This window comes from Sphaeramia orbicularis, chromosome 7 (genome assembly GCF_902148855.1).
Source record: "Sphaeramia orbicularis chromosome 7, fSphaOr1.1, whole genome shotgun sequence".
Lineage (NCBI taxonomy): Eukaryota > Metazoa > Chordata > Actinopteri > Kurtiformes > Apogonidae > Sphaeramia > Sphaeramia orbicularis.
This window is the reverse complement of record NC_043963.1, coordinates 40,380,013-40,400,197: the sequence shown is the minus strand read 5'-3', so window position 1 is coordinate 40,400,197 and position 20,185 is coordinate 40,380,013. Positions and strand designations below refer to the sequence as shown.

The 20,185-nt window shown below is 38.4% G+C and overlaps 1 protein-coding gene across 2 annotated transcripts in view; it reads right to left on the bottom strand.

Moving 5' to 3' along the window:
• Positions 1–85: 85 nt before the first annotated feature.
• Positions 86–20,185, bottom strand: part of lamb2 (laminin, beta 2 (laminin S)) — an 84,086-nt gene continuing 63,986 nt past the window's right edge. Inside the window, exons 13-36 of one of the 2 annotated variants that reach the window (XM_030139169.1) lie at positions 19,588–19,667; positions 18,123–18,258; positions 16,812–16,970; positions 16,577–16,704; positions 15,212–15,338; positions 14,912–15,104; positions 14,628–14,771; positions 13,781–14,012; positions 13,456–13,625; positions 12,404–12,439; positions 10,205–10,429; positions 9,892–10,109; positions 9,709–9,805; positions 8,614–8,795; positions 8,098–8,288; positions 7,786–7,970; positions 5,912–6,153; positions 5,614–5,817; positions 4,058–4,202; positions 3,747–3,954; positions 3,137–3,278; positions 2,471–2,647; positions 2,220–2,379; positions 86–1,545 (exon numbers count right to left, since the gene is read on the bottom strand). In XM_030139169.1, the coding sequence (XP_029995029.1) occupies positions 1,409–1,545; positions 2,220–2,379; positions 2,471–2,647; positions 3,137–3,278; positions 3,747–3,954; positions 4,058–4,202; positions 5,614–5,817; positions 5,912–6,153; positions 7,786–7,970; positions 8,098–8,288; positions 8,614–8,795; positions 9,709–9,805; positions 9,892–10,109; positions 10,205–10,429; positions 12,404–12,439; positions 13,456–13,625; positions 13,781–14,012; positions 14,628–14,771; positions 14,912–15,104; positions 15,212–15,338; positions 16,577–16,704; positions 16,812–16,970; positions 18,123–18,258; positions 19,588–19,667 (3,918 nt within the window). In that variant the 3' untranslated portion in view covers positions 86–1,408. The remainder of the gene's footprint in view (positions 1,546–2,219; positions 2,380–2,470; positions 2,648–3,136; positions 3,279–3,746; positions 3,955–4,057; positions 4,203–5,613; positions 5,818–5,911; positions 6,154–7,785; positions 7,971–8,097; positions 8,289–8,613; positions 8,796–9,708; positions 9,806–9,891; positions 10,110–10,204; positions 10,430–12,403; positions 12,440–13,455; positions 13,626–13,780; positions 14,013–14,627; positions 14,772–14,911; positions 15,105–15,211; positions 15,339–16,576; positions 16,705–16,811; positions 16,971–18,122; positions 18,259–19,587; positions 19,668–20,185) is intronic. The other variant, XM_030139170.1, reaches the window with a different exon arrangement.

Below are 20,185 nucleotides of genomic sequence, written 5' to 3'. Positions count from 1 at the left end.
TCTTCAAAAAGCACTTCCTGGCTTCATTCAGACCCTTAAAGTCAAAATAGAATACCATCAGGAATGGAAGCTGGAAATGTTACGTTAATGAAGCTTTATTCACATTCTATACAGGGTTCAACTTTACACAAGAGTCTTTGGGTATTTTTGCTTTGGCAATTCCTTATCAAAATGATGTGACTGGTAGTTAATAGTATGTGTCCAAAGTTAGTTTTCTTGGTTTGTTACACCTACAACTGGCATTATTTGTCACACAAATTGTCATGCAAAAAGGACATGAGTAAATGTACATGATACTGACATTCAGTAAAATAAGGCACATTTAAACACTGTATTGTACATACTGTACACCATGATGCTTCAGTTTCATACAGCTGTTCTGACACTTTAATCTGGATTAAATGGACTAATGGACCAATTCTGATTCATTCACTACCATAGTCCTGTATAATGTACTGTACAGACACCTTACTACAGGTTAAGGGGATGCAGCTTTACTGCATATAAAGCAGCAGACTAGTGTTTTATTAAAATACAGCCAATCTTCATTTTTGTGTGAATATTTTGTTGAAAAAAAAAGTTAAGAATTGAAAAGTCAGGTAATTCTGATTTCCAGCACCATACTATGTTGGATTTTTAACCAAAAATTTGAGATTAAAAGGGCTGTTTTGCTCTTAAAACTAAGAGTTTGAATTTCCTGCATTTTGGCACAAATACAATTATTAAAGCTTTGTTTTGGGCACAAAAAAATCATGACTACATGTAAAAATATAATTACAGATCCAATGCCCTTATTAACCCAAACATTGTGGTCTGTTCTGTTGAAAAAAAGAACCTGCATGGCCTGACTGTAAAGTGCACCATCCTCTGCAGTTTACAGTGAATGAGGTCCTCTAGAGGTGAGCACAGCTCAGAATACACTTCCAGTAATAACATCAACAGAAGTTTGTGAACAAAATGCAGTAAGTCCACAGCTTCCATTTACAGTCCCTCAAAATAATACAAGACATTTGACAAGATTGTTTGCATTGCAACTGGTGCACCTGTGTTACTGAATTTTGTAAAATATTTCTTTATCATGTCTTTAATGTAATCATCAATAAGTCCAAATGTAATCACTGATTAATTAAAACATAAAAAAATAGAGTGCACATATTAAAATAAAATACACTATGCAATAATAACGAACCTCATCACATTCAGTCATGAATATGCTTGGATATTTAAAAGTGAAACATAAATACTTATCGAAATTGCACATTTTACAACATATGCAATATCATTTGCAGAGCAATCACATGATCCTCCCAGTCCTTCCATTAAAGTTTTTTCTTTGAAGTCTATTATCAGGCATGTGACAGAATGAAATGAGACTGGACCTGTTTTTCTTACAGTGTGGTGTATTGAGTTACTGGCATGTGTTGTAAATCTGAATCTGCTTGTTGATGTCATTGAGGATAGCTTTCATTTTGTCTTCCAGGCCATCCAGCTGACGGGCCTTCCCCTCCAATTTCTTCTGATTTTCCTCATAGCTCTTCTCCAACTCTGCAGAAAACAAGCATTTTAGAAATGGATACAAAAGCAGGTATCACCAGCATTTCTTTTATTGGCCATTTGTATTTGATCATTAACATAAATATTAACTAGTGCATTGACCCATGGGGAAACATGGGTTCTAGAACCTGGATTTAATCATTGTCAGTACTGAGGGTGGGATGCGAAAAGGGGGAGTGTTTTTAAAATCCACATCCCGACCCTGGGGGGCAACATCCAGGTCCCCCTGCACAGATATTACGTATTACTTATATATTGTTGTTAGGACTTCTATTACCGTTAAGATAGATAGATTGTAACAGAATAAGCTATTTATTTATTTATTTATTTATTACTACTACTACTACTTAATTATTACTACTTTGCTACTTGTTGTTTCCACCAGTACTTACCAATGTGCAACTGCCATTTTTCACTACTGTTTTTTTGTAGTTATTGTTTTGCTGTTTTCTTGTGGTATTTCTTGTGTGTATATTCAGTGTTGTGCTACTATTGGAACCTCAATTTCCTGAGAGCACTGTCCAAAGGATCAGTAAAGTTCTATCTAATGTAATGTTATGTAATCTAATCTAATCTAGTCTATCACTTTCCTCCAAACACACTGTCTAAATCTTTTCTTTTGGTTTGAGTTGGTGTACTGTACACATTCAGGCATTAATAAGCACCTGCTAGTCTCTGCAGCTTGTTTTGAGCATCTCTCAGAAGTTCCTTGGCTTCATCTCTGAGCCTTTCGGCCTTTTTCTTGGCATCCTGCACAGCCTTTGCCTTGGTGTCAACTCGCTGCTGCACCTCGTGGTATTTATCTGTCAGCTGGCCTTCGAGAATCTAAACAGTGACACAGGAAGATGATTCATTTGTTACAGATGGATTGAATAAGAAAAGAGCGTGCCCTCCACACACAGACTCACACCCTCACCTGCTTGGCTTCGTTTGCCTTGTCACGTGCCATGGTGGCTGTCTCTTCGGCACGGGCCGCTGCCATGCTGTTGTTGGCACGTTTGGTCTTCAGAGCGTTGATTTCATTTCCCAGGATACCCAAGCGGTCCATGGCATCATTCAGGTCCTTCTCACTGTTGGTTGTCTCTGATTCAATCTGAGAATACACAAGCAAAACAAATATGAATCCTTCTTAAACTAAACTCAGAATCTGTCTTATTTAACATGATCAGAATACTTTATTAATCCCAGGGGGAAATTAGTGGCTGTTACAGTCAAGTATAATAAAAAGTAGCAAGAAAGAAATTATCACTACAACAGAAAAATAAAAACAAATAAATAAATAAACCAAATACACATGTTAAAACACTATTAAGACACAAAATTAGAACAGCAATTTGAACAATATGTACTAGATAATGTATGATAATTAAAGAAATGTACATAATAATACTAAATAAAATACAAAATACAGCTGAATGTAATTATGATTATAATTATGATTATAAGGTGGAGTTCAACAGTCTAATAGCCACATGATATGTTCATTACTGCCATGTGCCATCGTGCTGTTTTATCCTAAATATATGTGATAACTTAATTTGTACTGCACATTCACATTTACTTGTTTTTTTTTTTTTTTAACCTGTGCCAGTCGGTCCTCAGTCTCTCCAATGTCAGCTCTGGCTCTTGCTATGGCCTTCTCTGCAGTTGTCTGGGCAGTCTTAGCATCCACTAAGGCCTGCTTCACGGTCTCTGCTGTGGTCTTTATGCCCTCAGCACGATGCCTTGACAACAATACAGTGTTATTCATGTACACTGGTTTTAGACAAGATGAATAAACAAAGAATGCACCTACAACATTCAGCTATGCAATCTACTACTACAACAAAAAGTGCAATTACTATAATACGTGCAATAATCGGTTTATATTCAGTCACTTCTCCTCTTCTATGTTGATTTATTATTATTATTATTATTATTATTATTATTATTATTAATAATAATAATAATAATAATAATAATAATAATAATAATAATAATAATATTTTTTTTATCTGCACTTTCCTCTGTTGTTTTCTATTTCTATTTTAAATGTGTGTGTTTTAAATGTTCATTTCACTAATTTGTAATTTCGGTCATCATACCAATGTTGAATGACAATAAAGAATCTTGAATCTTGAAATCAGCCTTTGCTCATCTACACAGCGATGAAAAGAAAATAATTCACTCAATTTCTGTCTTTTTTTGTCTACCTTGCCCTCTTGGCATCCAGCAGAAGTTGCTCAGCCTTGCGGACATCATCCTGCGTCTGTTCCAAAATGGCGTCCACATTGGAAAGGCTGCGAACCCGTTCCTTGATTTCATCAGCGAGGTGTTGGATCTGTAGGCTTGAAGCAGGGATGGACAACTCCAACACCCGGTTAGCAACAGCCTCAATGCTGTCAGGGTCTGCACCCTCCTCTGCAAGAAACACAGCGGGAGTCAGGACGCACATTTCATTAACATCAGTGTGTTTGTATATTAGTTCATATAAGACAATTGAATGGATATTTGAGTGACTTACGAGTGAGGAAGTCTCGGATCTGTTTGATGAGGTCTCTCAGGTCATTGTTGGAGCGCTCCACTTTATTCTTTGTGGCTGTGGCTTTGTCCAGAGCTGCCTGTGCTTTACCTTTGGCTTCCTCTGCTTTGTTCTTAGCCTCTGCCACCTATGTGATTTTTAAAAAAGAGTTTATTATTTCATTTATTAGATTTCTTTTTTTTTTTTTTTTTTACATTTTATTTAAAGGGGTCATATTTTGCTTAGTCTCTGGTACATTTATTTGTGTATTTGAGGACCCTTACAGTTCATAAAGTTTGAATTTGAACCCTCCAGGTGCTGCAAAGCTATCTTTATATTCATTTTGGCAAAAATTGAGTGGATTTCTACAACCCATTTTTATTCCCGCTTAATTTGTTACGTCTATAACTAGTTACATCACGACATTTGCACATATAAGGACAGGACTACTGATGAATATTTCTCCAAATATGCCATTAGTGTTTGTTAGCAGCAGCAGTTGTAGTCCATACTGAAAATATGTCCAAACTTTGAGCCGATTACCTAAAATGTTCAGTTGTTGGTTGAACGGGACAGAGCAGCACAGCCAACAACCTGGAGGGGGTGGGCTGTGAAGTGACTCATTTGCATTTAAAGGGCCAGCACTCAAAACAACCTTTCTGGTGTCATTACTCAGAAATAGGGTTGAAGATGGACCTGTGGAGTTGAATTAATGAAGAATTCAGACCCAAACATAGCATTTACAGTTTATGTAGACCACAGGGAAATGATTTAAAATGAATAATTCCATTTAAAAAATTAAAATATCACTTCTTTAAGAATTCATTCACCTGCACTGCACTGTTATCAGAAATTATTACCCACTCAAATACACAACATCTGTCTTCTTCTTCTCATTTGTATTCAGTTTGCTTGTTTGTTAGTACCCTCTGATTTCTGGGATTCATCAGTGTAAATTTTACAAGTGCCTGAGAACACTCTTACTAAATGAGGAAAAAACATCTTGTTTTTGCGGTCCATACACTGTTCAACACAGGGAAAATCAGTTTTACATGTCAGAAATATGGATATCATATACTTTTATCGAAACTTTTTTTTTAGCTCAAATATAATGAGTGAATTATTACATTTGTGGGCTTAATAAACACTTTTTAAACACTTTTTATCTCTCCAGTTCTCTCCAGCACATTTCCCATTTCTAAAGGCTTCAGCTTTACCTATACTAATAACAAACAATCAGTCCCATGCACCCAAACTTATGATTATAGGGTTTCATCATTCAGTACACCTGCATAAGAGTACATTAGGATGTTAAGAACATTGGTGCATCTTGAATTAACATTTCTTATTTTTCTCTTGAAAGAGAAAATATGACAGATTTGTAAAAGATTCTTTCAACATTAGGCCCAGTGTCTTTCAAGAATGGTTTCTGTGATGAAGTGTCTCTTGAAGATGTGAATTATGTGAAGTTTCTTTGACTTTGAAGTTCAGTGAGTGTCTGTGATTGAGTCATAAACTGTTGTCTGGGTTGATGTTTCTTCTATTAATAACTACTGTACCTTAGTAAACAGTCCTGCCACCTCTCCCATCGCTTTGTTCAGCTCCTTCTCTGCGTGTTTGGCTCTCTCCAGCGCATTGTCAGCAACCGCAACAGCTCCGTTACAATTTAGGCCTCCACAGTGTCGGTTACCCTCATCGTCACGGCAACCTGCACCCCCACAAGGGCTTTCTTCACAAGGGGCATCACCAGGGGCACCGCAAACCTGACAGGAACACATGAATGGGTGTTGGCAGTATTAAGTGTAAACACTGATGCTATTCGACTTCAACAAATATAGGTGTAGACGTGGAGCAAACCTTCTCATTGATCTTCTTTATATCCAGGACCTGGGTTCTGGCATTGAGATCTCCCAGGGCACGCTTGTTGGCAGCATTTTTACGGTTGAAGTCGTCCTTCTTAGCGGCGATGAGGCGTTCAGTGCGGCGCCGAGTGTCCGCGGACTGGCTGACGGTGCTGGGCTTGGTGGTAGTGGATTCATTGGCTCGTCGTTCTGCATCACGAGACTTGTTGTAGGAGCTTCGGATGCTGTCGTAGGCACCTGAATGGAAGGGAAGGAACAGCAGTATTTTGTTCATTTCCAAATTTCGAATTAGACTTATTAGACTCATTAGAACAGTGTTTTTCAACCATGGGGTTAGGACCCCACGTAGGGTCGCCTGGAATTCAAATAGGGTCGCCTGAAATTTCTCATAATTGATAAAAATAATTAAAAAAAAACTTACTAATAAGAATATAAGGTGAGTTGAGAGAAACAATCCCAATACATAAAAGACATGACAAACTGTGAAGCTGAAACTGAAGCACTGTGGTACTGTTTATCTTTCAAATGTTCAGTGTGGTCAGTTTCAGATGCTGCAGCTCTTTCATAATTCATGGTTTGAGTTATTGTTTGTTCAGTAATAATTGTCGGCCTTGTAAATACAAACTGGACTGACTGTACATATCCTGACCAAGGAAGGTAAAATTCTCAGTTTGTGCAGTAATCTACACCTGGCTTTTCTGCCTCCGTCCATAATAACATAAATTATATAACCTAAATGTCATCTAAAATTAACGTTTGCTTGCAACATAGTATAGCAAACTATTACATGATCAAAAACAAATTAATTTTAGCATAAAAAATGTCTCTGGCATTGCCAGAAATTTGTGATGTTCAAATGGGGTCATGACCCAAAAAAGGTTGGGAACCACTGCATTAGAACTAGAAATACCAATCAATCAACTTTTATTTATACAGCGCCACATCATAACAAAACTTATCTCATGACACTTGACATTTGGAGCCGGTTGAACCAGACTCTTAAGCTATTTTACACAAACCCAACAGAATCCCCCAGGAGCAAATATTTGGCGACAGTGGTGAGGGAAAAATGGGGTTAAAGAGAGAGGGTTAAAGGAAGAGAAAAAAAAAGAGAGGGATTGGAGGAGGGGGTAACAGGGGGGAAATAGGGGGGAGACACATGGATCCACAGCAAACTGAACTAAAACTACCAATAATTAGAACAAATATCCATAGCTGTTAATATTATTACTCCAAATTCAAGTACTAACAGTGGATATACTACTACTGCAGCTAGTACCAATAATAGAAACCTCTACCGTCTATGTAACTATATAATAAACACTATCACAACTATATGGATAAATGAGTGATGATGATCCAATCCAAGCCAAACCAGCTTTATTTGTAAAGCACTTTAAAACAACCGGAGTGGACCAAAGTGCTGTACAGAAGAATAATTAAAACCAAACTAAAAGAATAAAATACAGAGTAGATTAAAAAACATAGAACTGTACAAAAAAGAAAAGAGTGCTGTGCATAAGAATAAATAAAACCCAAATAGGAGAATAAAATACAAGAATAGATTAAAAAACATAAAAAGCCATACAATTAAAAACAACAACAAAAAAAATAAGAACAATAAACCACTACCAAATAAAAACAATAGAATAAAAATAATACCTTCAAACATCTCACATGGTTTTAAAAGCCAAGGAGAAAAGATGGGTTTTAAGAAGGGATTTAAAAACAGACAGAGAGGCAGGAGAGAAGCAGGACCACAAAAGAAAAGAAAGAAAAATCATACTAGACTGAGTGTAACTGTTATGATCCTTATTATATGGATGGAACCTAAATACACCCCAGTGGTTGAAAAGTAACAGGACTAACCTAGGAAGTTGGAGTTTTTGAGGATATCCAGTTGTCGGTGTAGCTGCTCTGAAGTGAGGTTGAGTTCTCTGGCCTCCCTCTCCAGGGCGCTCAGCTCCTTGCTTGCCTCAGAGTTGCTGTCCTGGACAATAGTTAGATCTCCTTCCAGACGGTTGAGGGTATCAGTGCTGTCACTGATTTGTGTTCTGCAAAAATCACATGTCATTATGTAAAATCTCATATATCTGGACGACTTTGTCTCATAACAGATGTGTTTACATGTTTACACAAGAAGACAATAAATATGAAATGCAATATGCATACGTGTCCTACCTGAGGTCTTCTATGAGTTCCATCAGAGTAGAGACGGCCGCTGCAGTGGCATTGCGTGCATTGACGATCCCCTGTGCTTGTGCTAGTTTCTCCTCCAGGTCTCTGAAGGCCTTCTCATAGGGCCCAGTAAGCCCAGTGGTCTGGATCTCATGGGCACGTGCTGCAAGAGTCTTGGTACGTACTGCAAGGTCCTGGAGATGGGACACATAAAATAAACAAAAGGGTTCAAATGTGCTGATGAGCAATTTGATATCACATCTGAATACGATATTTACACACATAGGTTTGACAGAATGAGTAAAGCAGGTATGTGTTGTATACTGTAAAGTGATGAATTATGGGTAAATCTATGGGATTACACCCCCTTCTGTGTTTCTATTCATGTTTCATTCAGTCATTCCTTGTATTAAAAGATGGTTCCCACTTCATTGAATCTAAATACATTTCACACCTAAACTCTGGTTTCTGCTGGGCAAAGATAACCCCCCTCCCCCCATACTCTGCAGTAAACCACACCTGCACGATGCGATCCCAGTCCCCGAAGCACTGATGACAGGGCTGACAGTTAGGGAACTGTCCAGAAAAGCCTCTGGCACACTGGTCACAGCGAACACCTGACACCCCCTGCTGGCAAACACAGTGGCCAGTCACACGGTTGCACTGAGATGTCTCGATGCCACGCCAGTCACAGTCACAGGCTGGGGGGGGGGGGGGGGGGCAGACAAAAGAGACCCAGTATAATGATTACAGAATAGGCAACAGCTTAGTCTGCACATCAACTGTGAAAAAACATCATCTTATCTGCATGACTGTCTATAACATATCCTGTACTGCACTTTGCAGTGTTTGTTTTAACCCATAAAGACCCAAACAGCCATAAAATAAGTGACCATAATCATCTACTGATCTAAAATGTTTAATACCTGTTGATCCACTAATCCGATCAATACATGTAAATAATTGGTGTAAAATACAGTTTGTCATCTTTTCATGCTCATCAGATATGACCCATTATTCTATATTGATTCACCAGTAAAACACATGGAGTTTGATCAATGACAGTAAATACAGACACTTGTTTTATATTCAGCTGATGATATATTTTGTTGGAAAAGTCACTTTTTCCAAATTTTTTTTCCTGATTTTTATCCAATAACCTTTGAATTTACTTGCTTTTATGAACGTCTACATGATCAGTGAATTAAATGTATAAAAATATCTGATTTTCACTGAAAAAATGCAAAAAAAAGAAAGATAATATTACAATTAATTGTGATAAATCACTTCAGAATGGTTAAATATTGAGAAACATTTATTTGGGAACTGCCACAAAAGCAGCACTGGGTCTTTATGAGTTAAAGGATCCTATATAAACGAAATTTTACTGCCTTACTTGATTATGTTTTAACTGTAATTGTGTGTTTTTAACTTGTCTTTTTCATTATTGGAAATCGCTGTGAATTGGCCTGTGTATGAATTGTGCTATACAAATAAATCTGCTTTGCCTTACTTTGAAGAAGAGAGAAGTAGCACCCACAAAACCCAACAGTGTGTTATTAATGCAGTGTCCTCTTTCTCCTCATCACATTTATAATATCTGTAGACTCTAACCTCTACACTGAGTCCTTGGATCCCCCCAGTAGTTCTCTTGACAGTCCGTGCAGGTCTTCCCCCCGAAGCCGTCACGACATTGACACTGACCAGTAAACTGCATCGGAGAACAGGAAAAATGAATATATTCTCATTATTTTTCTCAGTATGTGAATATGTGCAGATGTATTGTATATTTCTTACCTCATTACATGAAGAGGTGACAGAGTTGTGGGGGTCACACCCACAGGGTTCACAGCCCATCCCACTGGCCAGGTTCCAGTGGTTGGGGGCGCAGTGGTCACATGTCAAACCTATGACATTTGGAAGACACTGGCACTGTCCTGTGGAGCGCTGGCACACACAGTCTTCACGCTCCACACACTGGCTTCGTTCGGTGCCCAAGAAGTTACATGTGCACTCTAAAGGGGGAAAAAATCAGGAGGAAAAGTAGGCATAAATAAGATTTGATTGAAAGCCTGAGTTAACGTCATTGTTTCCTGAGTGTGCTACTCACTCCGGCAGTTGCGTCGGGAAGCGTCCCCGTAATATCCGCTCCTGCAGATGCCACAGTTGGGACCCTCGGTGTTGTAGAGGCATTTCCTGCACTCTCCTGTCTGCCTGTCACAAGCATCCATATCTGACATGTCGATGTTGTTGTTGCACTGGCAGGGCTGGCAGCGGCCCCCCGGCTGAGACGGGTTGCCATAGTAGCCAGGGGCACATTCCTCACATCGGGCACCTGAATATAAACAGACAAGACAAAATGAAAAGTTATTGCAAGATCAGACAGGGCAGGAACTGCGTATCACTTTTTGTTCCAATTGGAATATTATGGTAAGAGATTGGCTGCAATGCTTTATGTGACTTTTAATTTCATGAGTGTTTAATAAAACCTGCATTACAAACTGTCATGTAAGACATTTAGGAGGCAGGAAGATGTAATGAAAATTGTCATGAGATGGATTTTGAAATATTTATATAGTGATCTGGATCTTGATTTATAATAATTAGAAAACAGCAACATCACCCTCTGCCTCCTCTGTTTTGGTTGAGTTCTGGACACAGCCCCTCTCTTTTGTGAGACATGAAATTACTGGAGTACATTTTAAAAATTTGTTACATTTCTTTCATGTCTCTTATCATGCCATTGTTATAAATAATAAATATTCTCCTTTACCCTTTTTAATTACATACATCTGTGGAGAAACCATATATGAGGACTAACTCCCAGCATCACCAGTCTCTGTAAGACATTCATAAGTATATTTACTGCAATGCCAAATTTGGATTCAATTATCCTCCAATACAAAAAAAAAATGTTAGTCTATGACTAACATATCTAGTATTTTTGTTACAATATCAGTTGTTACTGTTACTAACCATCACTCAGTGGGGTTTGGTTAACCAGCTCATTAGTTAGTTTAAGGCTTTTGTCATCACACATTCAGTGAAATATGTGCAGCATTTTGTGTACTTCAAAGAATCCCACACAAACACATTCTGTTTGCACCAGTACATGTCACATATGCATGTCTATACTTTATTATACAGCTGCAACAAGAGTATTCAGGGAGTAATACGTGAGGCTACATCTAAACTACTTTTATTTACTTATTTATTTTTTAAATTCTTGGCCAATTTGTCCAGATATAAGAAATACATTCCATATCTGGGCCTGACAGGAAGCTCAGAATGAAATGGGGGAAAGCAAGGAATGAGGGTGGGGTGAGGTAAAACATAAGGCTGTGTTGGCATGAGTAAAACCTGCTGTACAATGGAGATAAGATGAGATAAATGCTGAATAGGAATAAAAGAGACAGAAAGAGAGAAATGTAAGGGGAAAGTTGGGTAGGAGATATGTGCCAAAAAGTCAGCTATAAGTTTTTAAAGCAGCTTATAAATTTTCATCCTCAAATGGGGATTCTGTCTCTTCTTCTACTCCTTAATTCATCTTTAAAAGTCAATGACCTATCGCATAATTGAACAGAAAGTCCATTATTTTACATCGAATATCTAGAGGTCAGTAGCCACCATTTCTTCATTGTGCTTCACCGTAACAGTCAGAAAGTGGAAAAAAGTGACATTACAGACCTCATCTTGTGTGGCTTTGTATTTGAAAAAAAAAAGTGTGCTGTACCCTCACCGTGACTGCTTAACCATTTCCTAACAGCATTCAACTACAGTTAAATCAGCACAGTTACAATAGAACCAAACTGAAGAGAGAAGCTGACTCAGAATCAACCAACAGTTGCATTAAAACTCATTTTACCTTTTTCACGTTTTGTATCATAGGAGTCAAAATGTTAAAATAAGTGTTGGAAATAATACATTTTAGCAAATATATTAAAAAAAAAAAAAAAAAAAAGAAAAGAAAAAACAAACATGATTCTGGGTCAGATCCTTTAACAGACATTTACATTGACCTGGTTCAAACATGAATTTGGAATAATAGTATTTACTGACAATTTGAGGTTGTTGCATTTAAATGTCACCAGGTTTTAGGAATATCACATGAAACATATTTAAATATGTTTTTGATCCAGGTCTTACACATGAGCAGGAGTGCACTGTGGCACAGCACCATTGATGGGAGGGGTGCTGAAGCCATGCATGGGTAGGACCAGTCCAGTGTAGGGGTGGGGAGGGTGGAGGAGGGGAGAAAAACTGAGAAATGGGGATGAAGGCAGGGTGGGATTCAACCATCATTACTCACGCTTAAAAATGGTCACCCCGGAACGTTTAACAATCCCTGTACCAGTGATACAAGGGAAAGGGAGGGAGGAAATAACACAAGTTACCATTTATCAGAACCTAGGAAACACCATCCTTACCTTATTTTAGATATATCCTTTATCTTGTCTTAAAAGATAGAAGACTGGAGTTTTAGTGACACTAGCATTACCACACACAGATATAGAGGTATAGATGCTCTGTGCAGCACATGGTGATCGACTCAGTAAATGACTGAGAGAGCATCAAATTAGATTAGATGGATGTATTCACACAAACTGCAGTCCATACATGAACAATGCACATTCATGCACTTCACTGAAATACAACACAGTAACATGAAAAAAATGGTTAAATGGTCATCTTTCTAATTTGTCTTAAATGTATCACATTTAGTGACACCCAGTGGTTAAACTGCTGACTAAATAACCCCTTGAACTCACCTACACTAGCTCCAAAAAAACATTAAGTTCTGCATGAGAATCAGTGTTTGTTTTGCCTGTTCTGCTCTTTAAACTCAGGTCCATACACAAACACAGTGGGTGATGGTAATGTACCTAATAATAATAGATAAGACCCACAATAAAACAGAACTCCTCTGAAAATACAACAGCTCAATCCTAGGAAACAAAAGAATGAAGTTATTATACTCTAAATAAGAAATAGTTGAATATTTGATTCCATTTATGCAGTTAGATCCCCCTTAATCCTCCTTTATATCTTTAATACAAATGGTATCAATCTGCTTATGCTAAATGAGCTCTTGGAATGGTAAAAATATAACAGACAATAATCATGCTTTAGATAATCTTTCATTACTCTGTAAAACTTGCTTTGATAAGAAGTTACACCAAAATGCTTCTATTCATGTGTTCAGATTCCTGATACTGAATCACTTCCTTTAATTATAACTTCATATAATATTAAACTTTTTTAAAGCCTTACTGCAACTGAATGATTATATGTCTGTATGATTGGAATGGTGAGACAGGGGATAAAGGAATAAAATAAGAAAAGATACAATATGTAATGTACCTGTGTAACCCTGGTTACAGTTGCAGATGATTTGTCGGTTACGGTTGTCCTGGTAACAAGATGCTGCAAAGTGGCGTCCGCTGTTGGGTCCATCTGGGCAGGGGCACGGGCGACACTGAGCACCGGATGCTATACCCAAAATTGGGTTACCATAGTAACCATTGGCACATCTACAGAAATGACAAAGGGAGTCAATTGAAAAGCCCAGACAGTATTAAACTAGACAAGAGTATTCAAAGAAAAGAGCACAAACTTAGTTGTGATATTTTCATGCAAACTAAAGTGTCAGATTTTCTGATACAGTGGGTCATTCACCAGACATCACCTGTCACACTTGTCTCCTCCAGTGTTGTCTCTGCAGTGGATGCAGGCTCCGGTCCTCTGGTCACACTCGTCGGCGTGTCCGTTACACTGGCAGGGTCGGCAGCTTGGGAAACCCCAGTGACCCGCCTGGCATCCATCACAACGCTGACCAAAAGCACCAGGACGACACTGGCACTGACCCGTGAACTTATCACAAAGACGAGTCACTGAGCCTTCAAGACTACAACCACAAGCTGAGGAGAGGGGAGGAGAGGAGAGGGGAGGGGAGGGGAGAAGAGGGGAGGGGAGGGGAGGAGAGGAAAGGAAAGGAGGAGAGGAGAGGAGAGGAGAGGAGAGGAGAGGAGAGGAGAGGAGAGGAGAGGAGAGGAGAGGAGAGGAGAGGAGAGGAGAGGAGAGGAGAGGAGAGGAGGAACAAGTATTTACAGATGTGTACATCTGGACAGTAGAGGGCGCCAGCAGCTAAGTTTATCACTGAACATACAGCAGACAGTACAGTATCAGACTCATCTTACTACGAAGACTTATACTGGTTCACTTTGTCTGCGGAAGTTCTCATTTGTCCAGGTCACCATTCTTCTTGGTTCAACTGGACTGATTTTGCTCTTTTGAAAACATTTTGTCTTCTTTAGCTCAACTTCAGAACTGAAGAAGTCGTGTGGATGAGACAAAACGTTTTCAAAAGAGCAAAACTAGTCCAGTTGAACCTATAAGAATTACAAAGAAAAATTTGTTCACTTTTTTTCACTTCATTAAATCATTTACCAGGGACATTGCCCTTGTTTTAAGTTCAAAGTATAAAAAACCTTTAAAAAAAAAAACTTAAAAACTCCTAATTGTGATGTCCTCACCTATGCAGCCAGATGGTCCAAAGCCATAAGTTCCAGGTGCACACTTGTCACAGCGCTGACCAATGACATTTGGCCTGCAGTGACACTGACCTCCACGGACGTCACACACTGAGCTGACGGAGCCCTGGGGGTCGCAATTACAAGCTGGAGAAAGACACAGAAGCATAATAAAGAAACACACTGAAACAGTTCTCCACCAGAATATATAAACCAAAAGACACGAATATTCTTGGTCTGTTTCATTTCACACATTTCAACACTGAGGTGATCCTTTTTGCACTCACCCAGAGCCCCATCGTTAATGATGGCCGACATACTGGTGATGAGCTTGGCACACGTGTCACTCATCAGTGGGCGGGTCACACTTTTTGCCCCCTCGTGGCAGCGGTAACGTTCATACGTCTGCTTCCTTATGTTGGACGCTGCATCCCCTGCATTGAACATCTCCATGGAAGAATGGCGTGGCATCAAGGCAATCTTAAAGGAGAAACATGAGAAATTAAATGTATGGATAAATGAGGTGAAAATACGAGTTACTAACAAGACTTTCCAAAATACTTTGTGGAATAGAAAAATTATCTCACAGAGTCCACAAGGAGGACTGCTGCTCCGTTGAGGATACTGTTGGCGTCCTGATAACGCCTGAAGTCGAAGCGCAGGGTGTAAGTCACACCCCTCTCCAGACACACAGGCTGAGGTGGGACCACAAACCTGAAACACACACATTCAACATTAGGGTGGTTCACAAATAAACTTTCGCCAAATTTTGCCAGATCACTTTTTGCCTTGTACCAAAAATGGAGTCAATTGCTGCACATTTAGGGATGGCACACTTTTTCACAATTTTGAAATTGTTAATGTTCCATTTTCGAGCACCGGGAGCTTACCATCAGGCACGGTAGATGGCTAAGGCTATTTACTGCATCAAAATAACTTTATTCGAGGCCCAGACAAGTCTGACATTGAAGCAGAAGCAATCCATGAGGAAAGTTACCAACTTCGTCTGTTTCGTCTACATAATGTATTGGCATGAGGCTTCCCTGGCAACACATGCTCCAAAGAATGATTTGGACTTGATCCAGAGTTTGCATCTATATCCGGATAAAAGCATTGCAGATGCCGCACTGAAGAGCATTGGATGACATTTGTGGTATCTGTCAGAAGAACTCGTCGTCCTGGCATTTTTTGATGCTCACATTGATTCTGAAGAAAAGGAGGTAAGGCTGAGAAATCTTGTAAAGACACCCTGGGAAGCTGTTCAAAAGACTTGATGCCAAGTCTTTCTTCCACAAGAACAGTACAACTACCACCTCTAGCCTCGTCACTCGCCCCTCAATCCACTTCTTTGAAGTTCTTACTGAAGGCCAAATTAACAGCACAAGTAACCCTGATGATGTGAGGTCCATTCTCACAGATGAGAATCTGCGACACAAAGTTTATTCCTTGAAGGTCATCAATGACAGTGCAGAGAGAGGCATTGCACTTATTAAACACTGTCAACAATCTGTGCGAATTGAAGACCAAAAGCAATTTTTGCTCCGTGTTGTGCTAGGACACAGAGATAAAGTATCAAAGAGAACAAAGTCATCATACATGGAATATAGTGTTTGAACTGTTCTAATGTTGTAACACATGTAGCATAAGTACTGGGAGACTGGGAGAGATTATTAATGAGCATATTTATCTTTGTATTGTTCAAGTTATGTTTCTGTGAAAATTATGCATTGAAAAAGTGAGCCACCCTTTACTGGTGTCCTATTGGCTCAATTTTTGGTACAGATGTTCACAATGATAATAAGAAGGCAAAATATGATCTGGCATAATTTAGAAAACTTTTACTTATACCATCATATTGTGAACCACCTTATTCAACATACACTTTGGATGGATGGATGAATGGATGGACGGACGGACGGACGGACGGAACAGACAGACAGACAGATAGATACCTGGCTCCTGCTGGGAAGGCGATGGTGAGTCTGTCGTCATCAGGGATGGTGTTTCCACAGGGGCTACTGGTGGGAATCGGCCCTGGTCGGACCACTGTGATACGAACCTCTTCCCAGTCCCGAGGCATCTGTGGATACATGTGTTTTATGAGTGTATGTGTAGAATAAAAATGTTTGTATAAGAGCATAGAAATGTAAGAAAATTGCTGTTGAAAATGGATCCAAAATGCCAGACCTGTGACTCGTAGCGGATGAGAAGGTCATATTCCATGGAGTAGGGGATGTTAGTGATGAGGAACTCCAACGTTCCTCCCTCAGGTACACGTGCAAACCCAAGACCTGTCCAAGAGGCGGGTCGTCCCTGCTGGTGCTCCCTGACCTCGAGTGCACAGCCCTGAAAACACATACACACAGATATATATATATATATATATATATATTTGACATTTTACATCATTCCATACCAAGTCCTCACACTTTATATCATGAAAATCATATAATCACAAGGAATCTTTTTTTTTTTTAAGTTCCTATCAGGTTTCTTGTACCCAAAACAATCAAAATCAAATACATCAAATCAAAATACATTTTTAGGCATACAGTTTTGGATTTTCTACATATTTGCAAGGACTCTAAACACTTTTGCAGTAAGGGTTAACATCAGTCTTTGGAAGAATGATAGTAAAAGGTGAGTTTTATATCCATCAATACCTGTGGCATGTCCAAGTAAATTCAAAATCTGACCAATTTTTAAAGCTACACAGGATCAAAAGTACAAGAATGTGAGAGTAAGAGGAGATTTTTGATTTTTTAAAATTGTATTCGTTAATTAAATGGTTTTATATGCATGTATTGAGGTCAGTGTTGGTGTATGCGTCACCTTGAACTGATTTTGTGTCTAAATCTTGTCTACTGGTATGAGAGTGTGCGTGAATGGGTGAATGTAAGGCTTTGGAAAGCACTTTGGGCACCATGAAAATACATAAAATGTGCTATATAAGTGCAGTTCATTTACCATTTACCATTTGTTTTTGATACCCCTTATGTTTTAACTCAGATGTCCAGTTACAACAGGTTTGGTAATGTCTTTCCCACCCTCTGACATATGATCTTTTTTTTCTGTTGATTTGAAACTTAATCTATCTTAATCTTAACACTGCAAAAATCTAAATCTTACCAAGTGTATTTTTGTCATTTCTAGTCAAAATATCTCATCACACTTAAAATAAGACATAATCACCTATAGAGTAACTTTTCAGTGAGATATAAGAACTTATTTTTAGACAATAGATCTCGAAAATCTTATTTCAAGAAATTTTACCAAGGTAATTTTCACTTGTTCCATTGGCAGTCACTTGGTAAGATTTTGATTTTTGCAGTGAACCTCTACAGACTTCAATCACACTTCGAATACATATATTAATGATGAAATTTATCTCAGATGACAAAATTAAAAAAAAAAAAAAAAAAAAAAAAAAAACTGTGGATTTTGCAGAGTCCCGATAACTTAATAGAGGTTTTCATGTGTTTTCCTATCCTTATTTACCTGACCCATCTTGGCCAGTTCAGCCTCATAGAGCAGGTGATCCAGAGCCATGAAGAAGTACCCAGACTCCACCTGGGTACACTGACGACTGGTCATGTGACTGCGACAGCGACACTGACCAGTCTCCATGGAGCAGCTACAGATGAGACATTAAAAATAAGTTATTCCTAATACATACTGGCATGCAACACCAAAATGATAGAATCTATTAAACCTCAAAGCGAAATACAGCTGAAGCTTGTGAGAATGGAATTTAATTTGCAAGTTCTGGATTCTACATTAACAATTTAATAATATCCCCCTGAAACCCAGCAATGCATTTTTGTCCTCTGTAGGGGACAAGGGTTTCACTGCTTTAAAAAAAAAAAAAAAAAAAGAGAGAAGAGAAGAGAAGAGAAGAGAAGAGAAGAGAAGAGAAGAGAAGAGAAGAGAAGAGAGAGAAGAGAAGAGAAGAGAAGAGAAGAGAAGAGAAGAGAAGAGAAGAGAAGAGAAGAGAAGAGAAGAGAAGAGAAGAGAAAAAAAGATGTCCAATGCAAAGAATATTCCAAAAAAAAAAAAAGCTTTTGAAAATCTGTGGCATCATGCTGTTTTGACTTAACCCTTTCATGCATGGTGGTCACTACAGTGGACAGTTACTCTACAGCTTTACTCTTGTATATTCATGGGTTTTGTTGTTTTAGTTCCATATCAACCAACACAGTGGACACTTATGCATCATCTCATAAACTGCAGTTCATACCATTATTGTAACTTTGCTGTTCTTGGTTGGTTCTTGAGTGGAAATCAGTTGTTAATATTTATTTTTTGCATGAAGTGAGTAATAACTAGTATTAGAACATGTTAAAATGTGAGAAAACATCAGATTAGCTGCATTAAACATGGTTTCATTTCACTGTTTTCATATCACTTTATGATATTGAGTTTTAAGTACATGCTTCTTTGCTTCAAGAATAAAATTCATGGTGTAGCTGAGTGGACATTTTTGTAACTCCATGAAAAACAGGTTGATTTAAAAAAAAAAAAAAAAAAAAAATCAATCACATTGTTTTTTTTTTTTTTTATGCCTAAAGAGGAATAAAAACACTCAGGAAAAAAAAATCTTGATTAAGGTTCTCATAATTCATGCATGAAAGGGTTAAGGCAATTGTTTAATGTAAAAAAAGTCAAAACTTTTACTTTCCTGGGTCTCAGGAGGATATATAAACTCACCAGAAATTAATTTATAAATTGATTTCTATCAACAATAAAATGAAAAGAGAACTTTTTTTTTTTTAACAGTACTTAATATGTCTAATTCCTCCAGTAAAAGTGAAAACTGAAACCACATACATTTGTAATAATATTGAGTTGTACTTTATTTAAATCATTAAGTTTGTCAGTGTCGTTCTCTCTGCTGCGTATTCTCATGTGTAACAGGTTTGGTGTTGGGTTTGTGATTTAGGACAGCAGCTTCATCATGACTCACTGGTTGTCTAAGGCTCCTCCAATATCACACTCGCAGCCTCTGCAGCCGTTCAGGTCATGGCTCAGCGCCCAGTGTTCCGCCTAGAACCACAAGAAGACAGACAGACAGACGGACAGACGGACAGATGGACGGACAGCAGAGTGAATGACAGGCAGAAACAGGAGGAATCGCTCTCCTCTGTGCTATCAGACTGCCAAGGGAACTTCCACTTGTGTCTGACTCATGACAGTAACAGTGAGTCATATGTACTGAATGCCTCTAATCCAATAAAACAACATTCATAGCTCTGGGGTAGATGATTACTGTCCAATTTTCAGCATTTCCCAAAGCAGCTGACTTGACATTGTGAATGCTGTACTGCTGGAGTCAGCAAATTATCTGTGTAGCTTCTACTTTTATTTGAAGCTACAACTTTTTCAGCTTTTTAAAGAGTATTTAAAACTACCATAGTGATTAATTAATCCAGCTGCAGTATCATACATAATGAAACAACAGTCGGTGTAACTTTTACACTTTCACATGGCATTCTGTCTTCTCCCACTGCTGATGCCTTTTTTTTTTTTCATAAATATATTTATTGTTGTTTTTCATTGTTTTA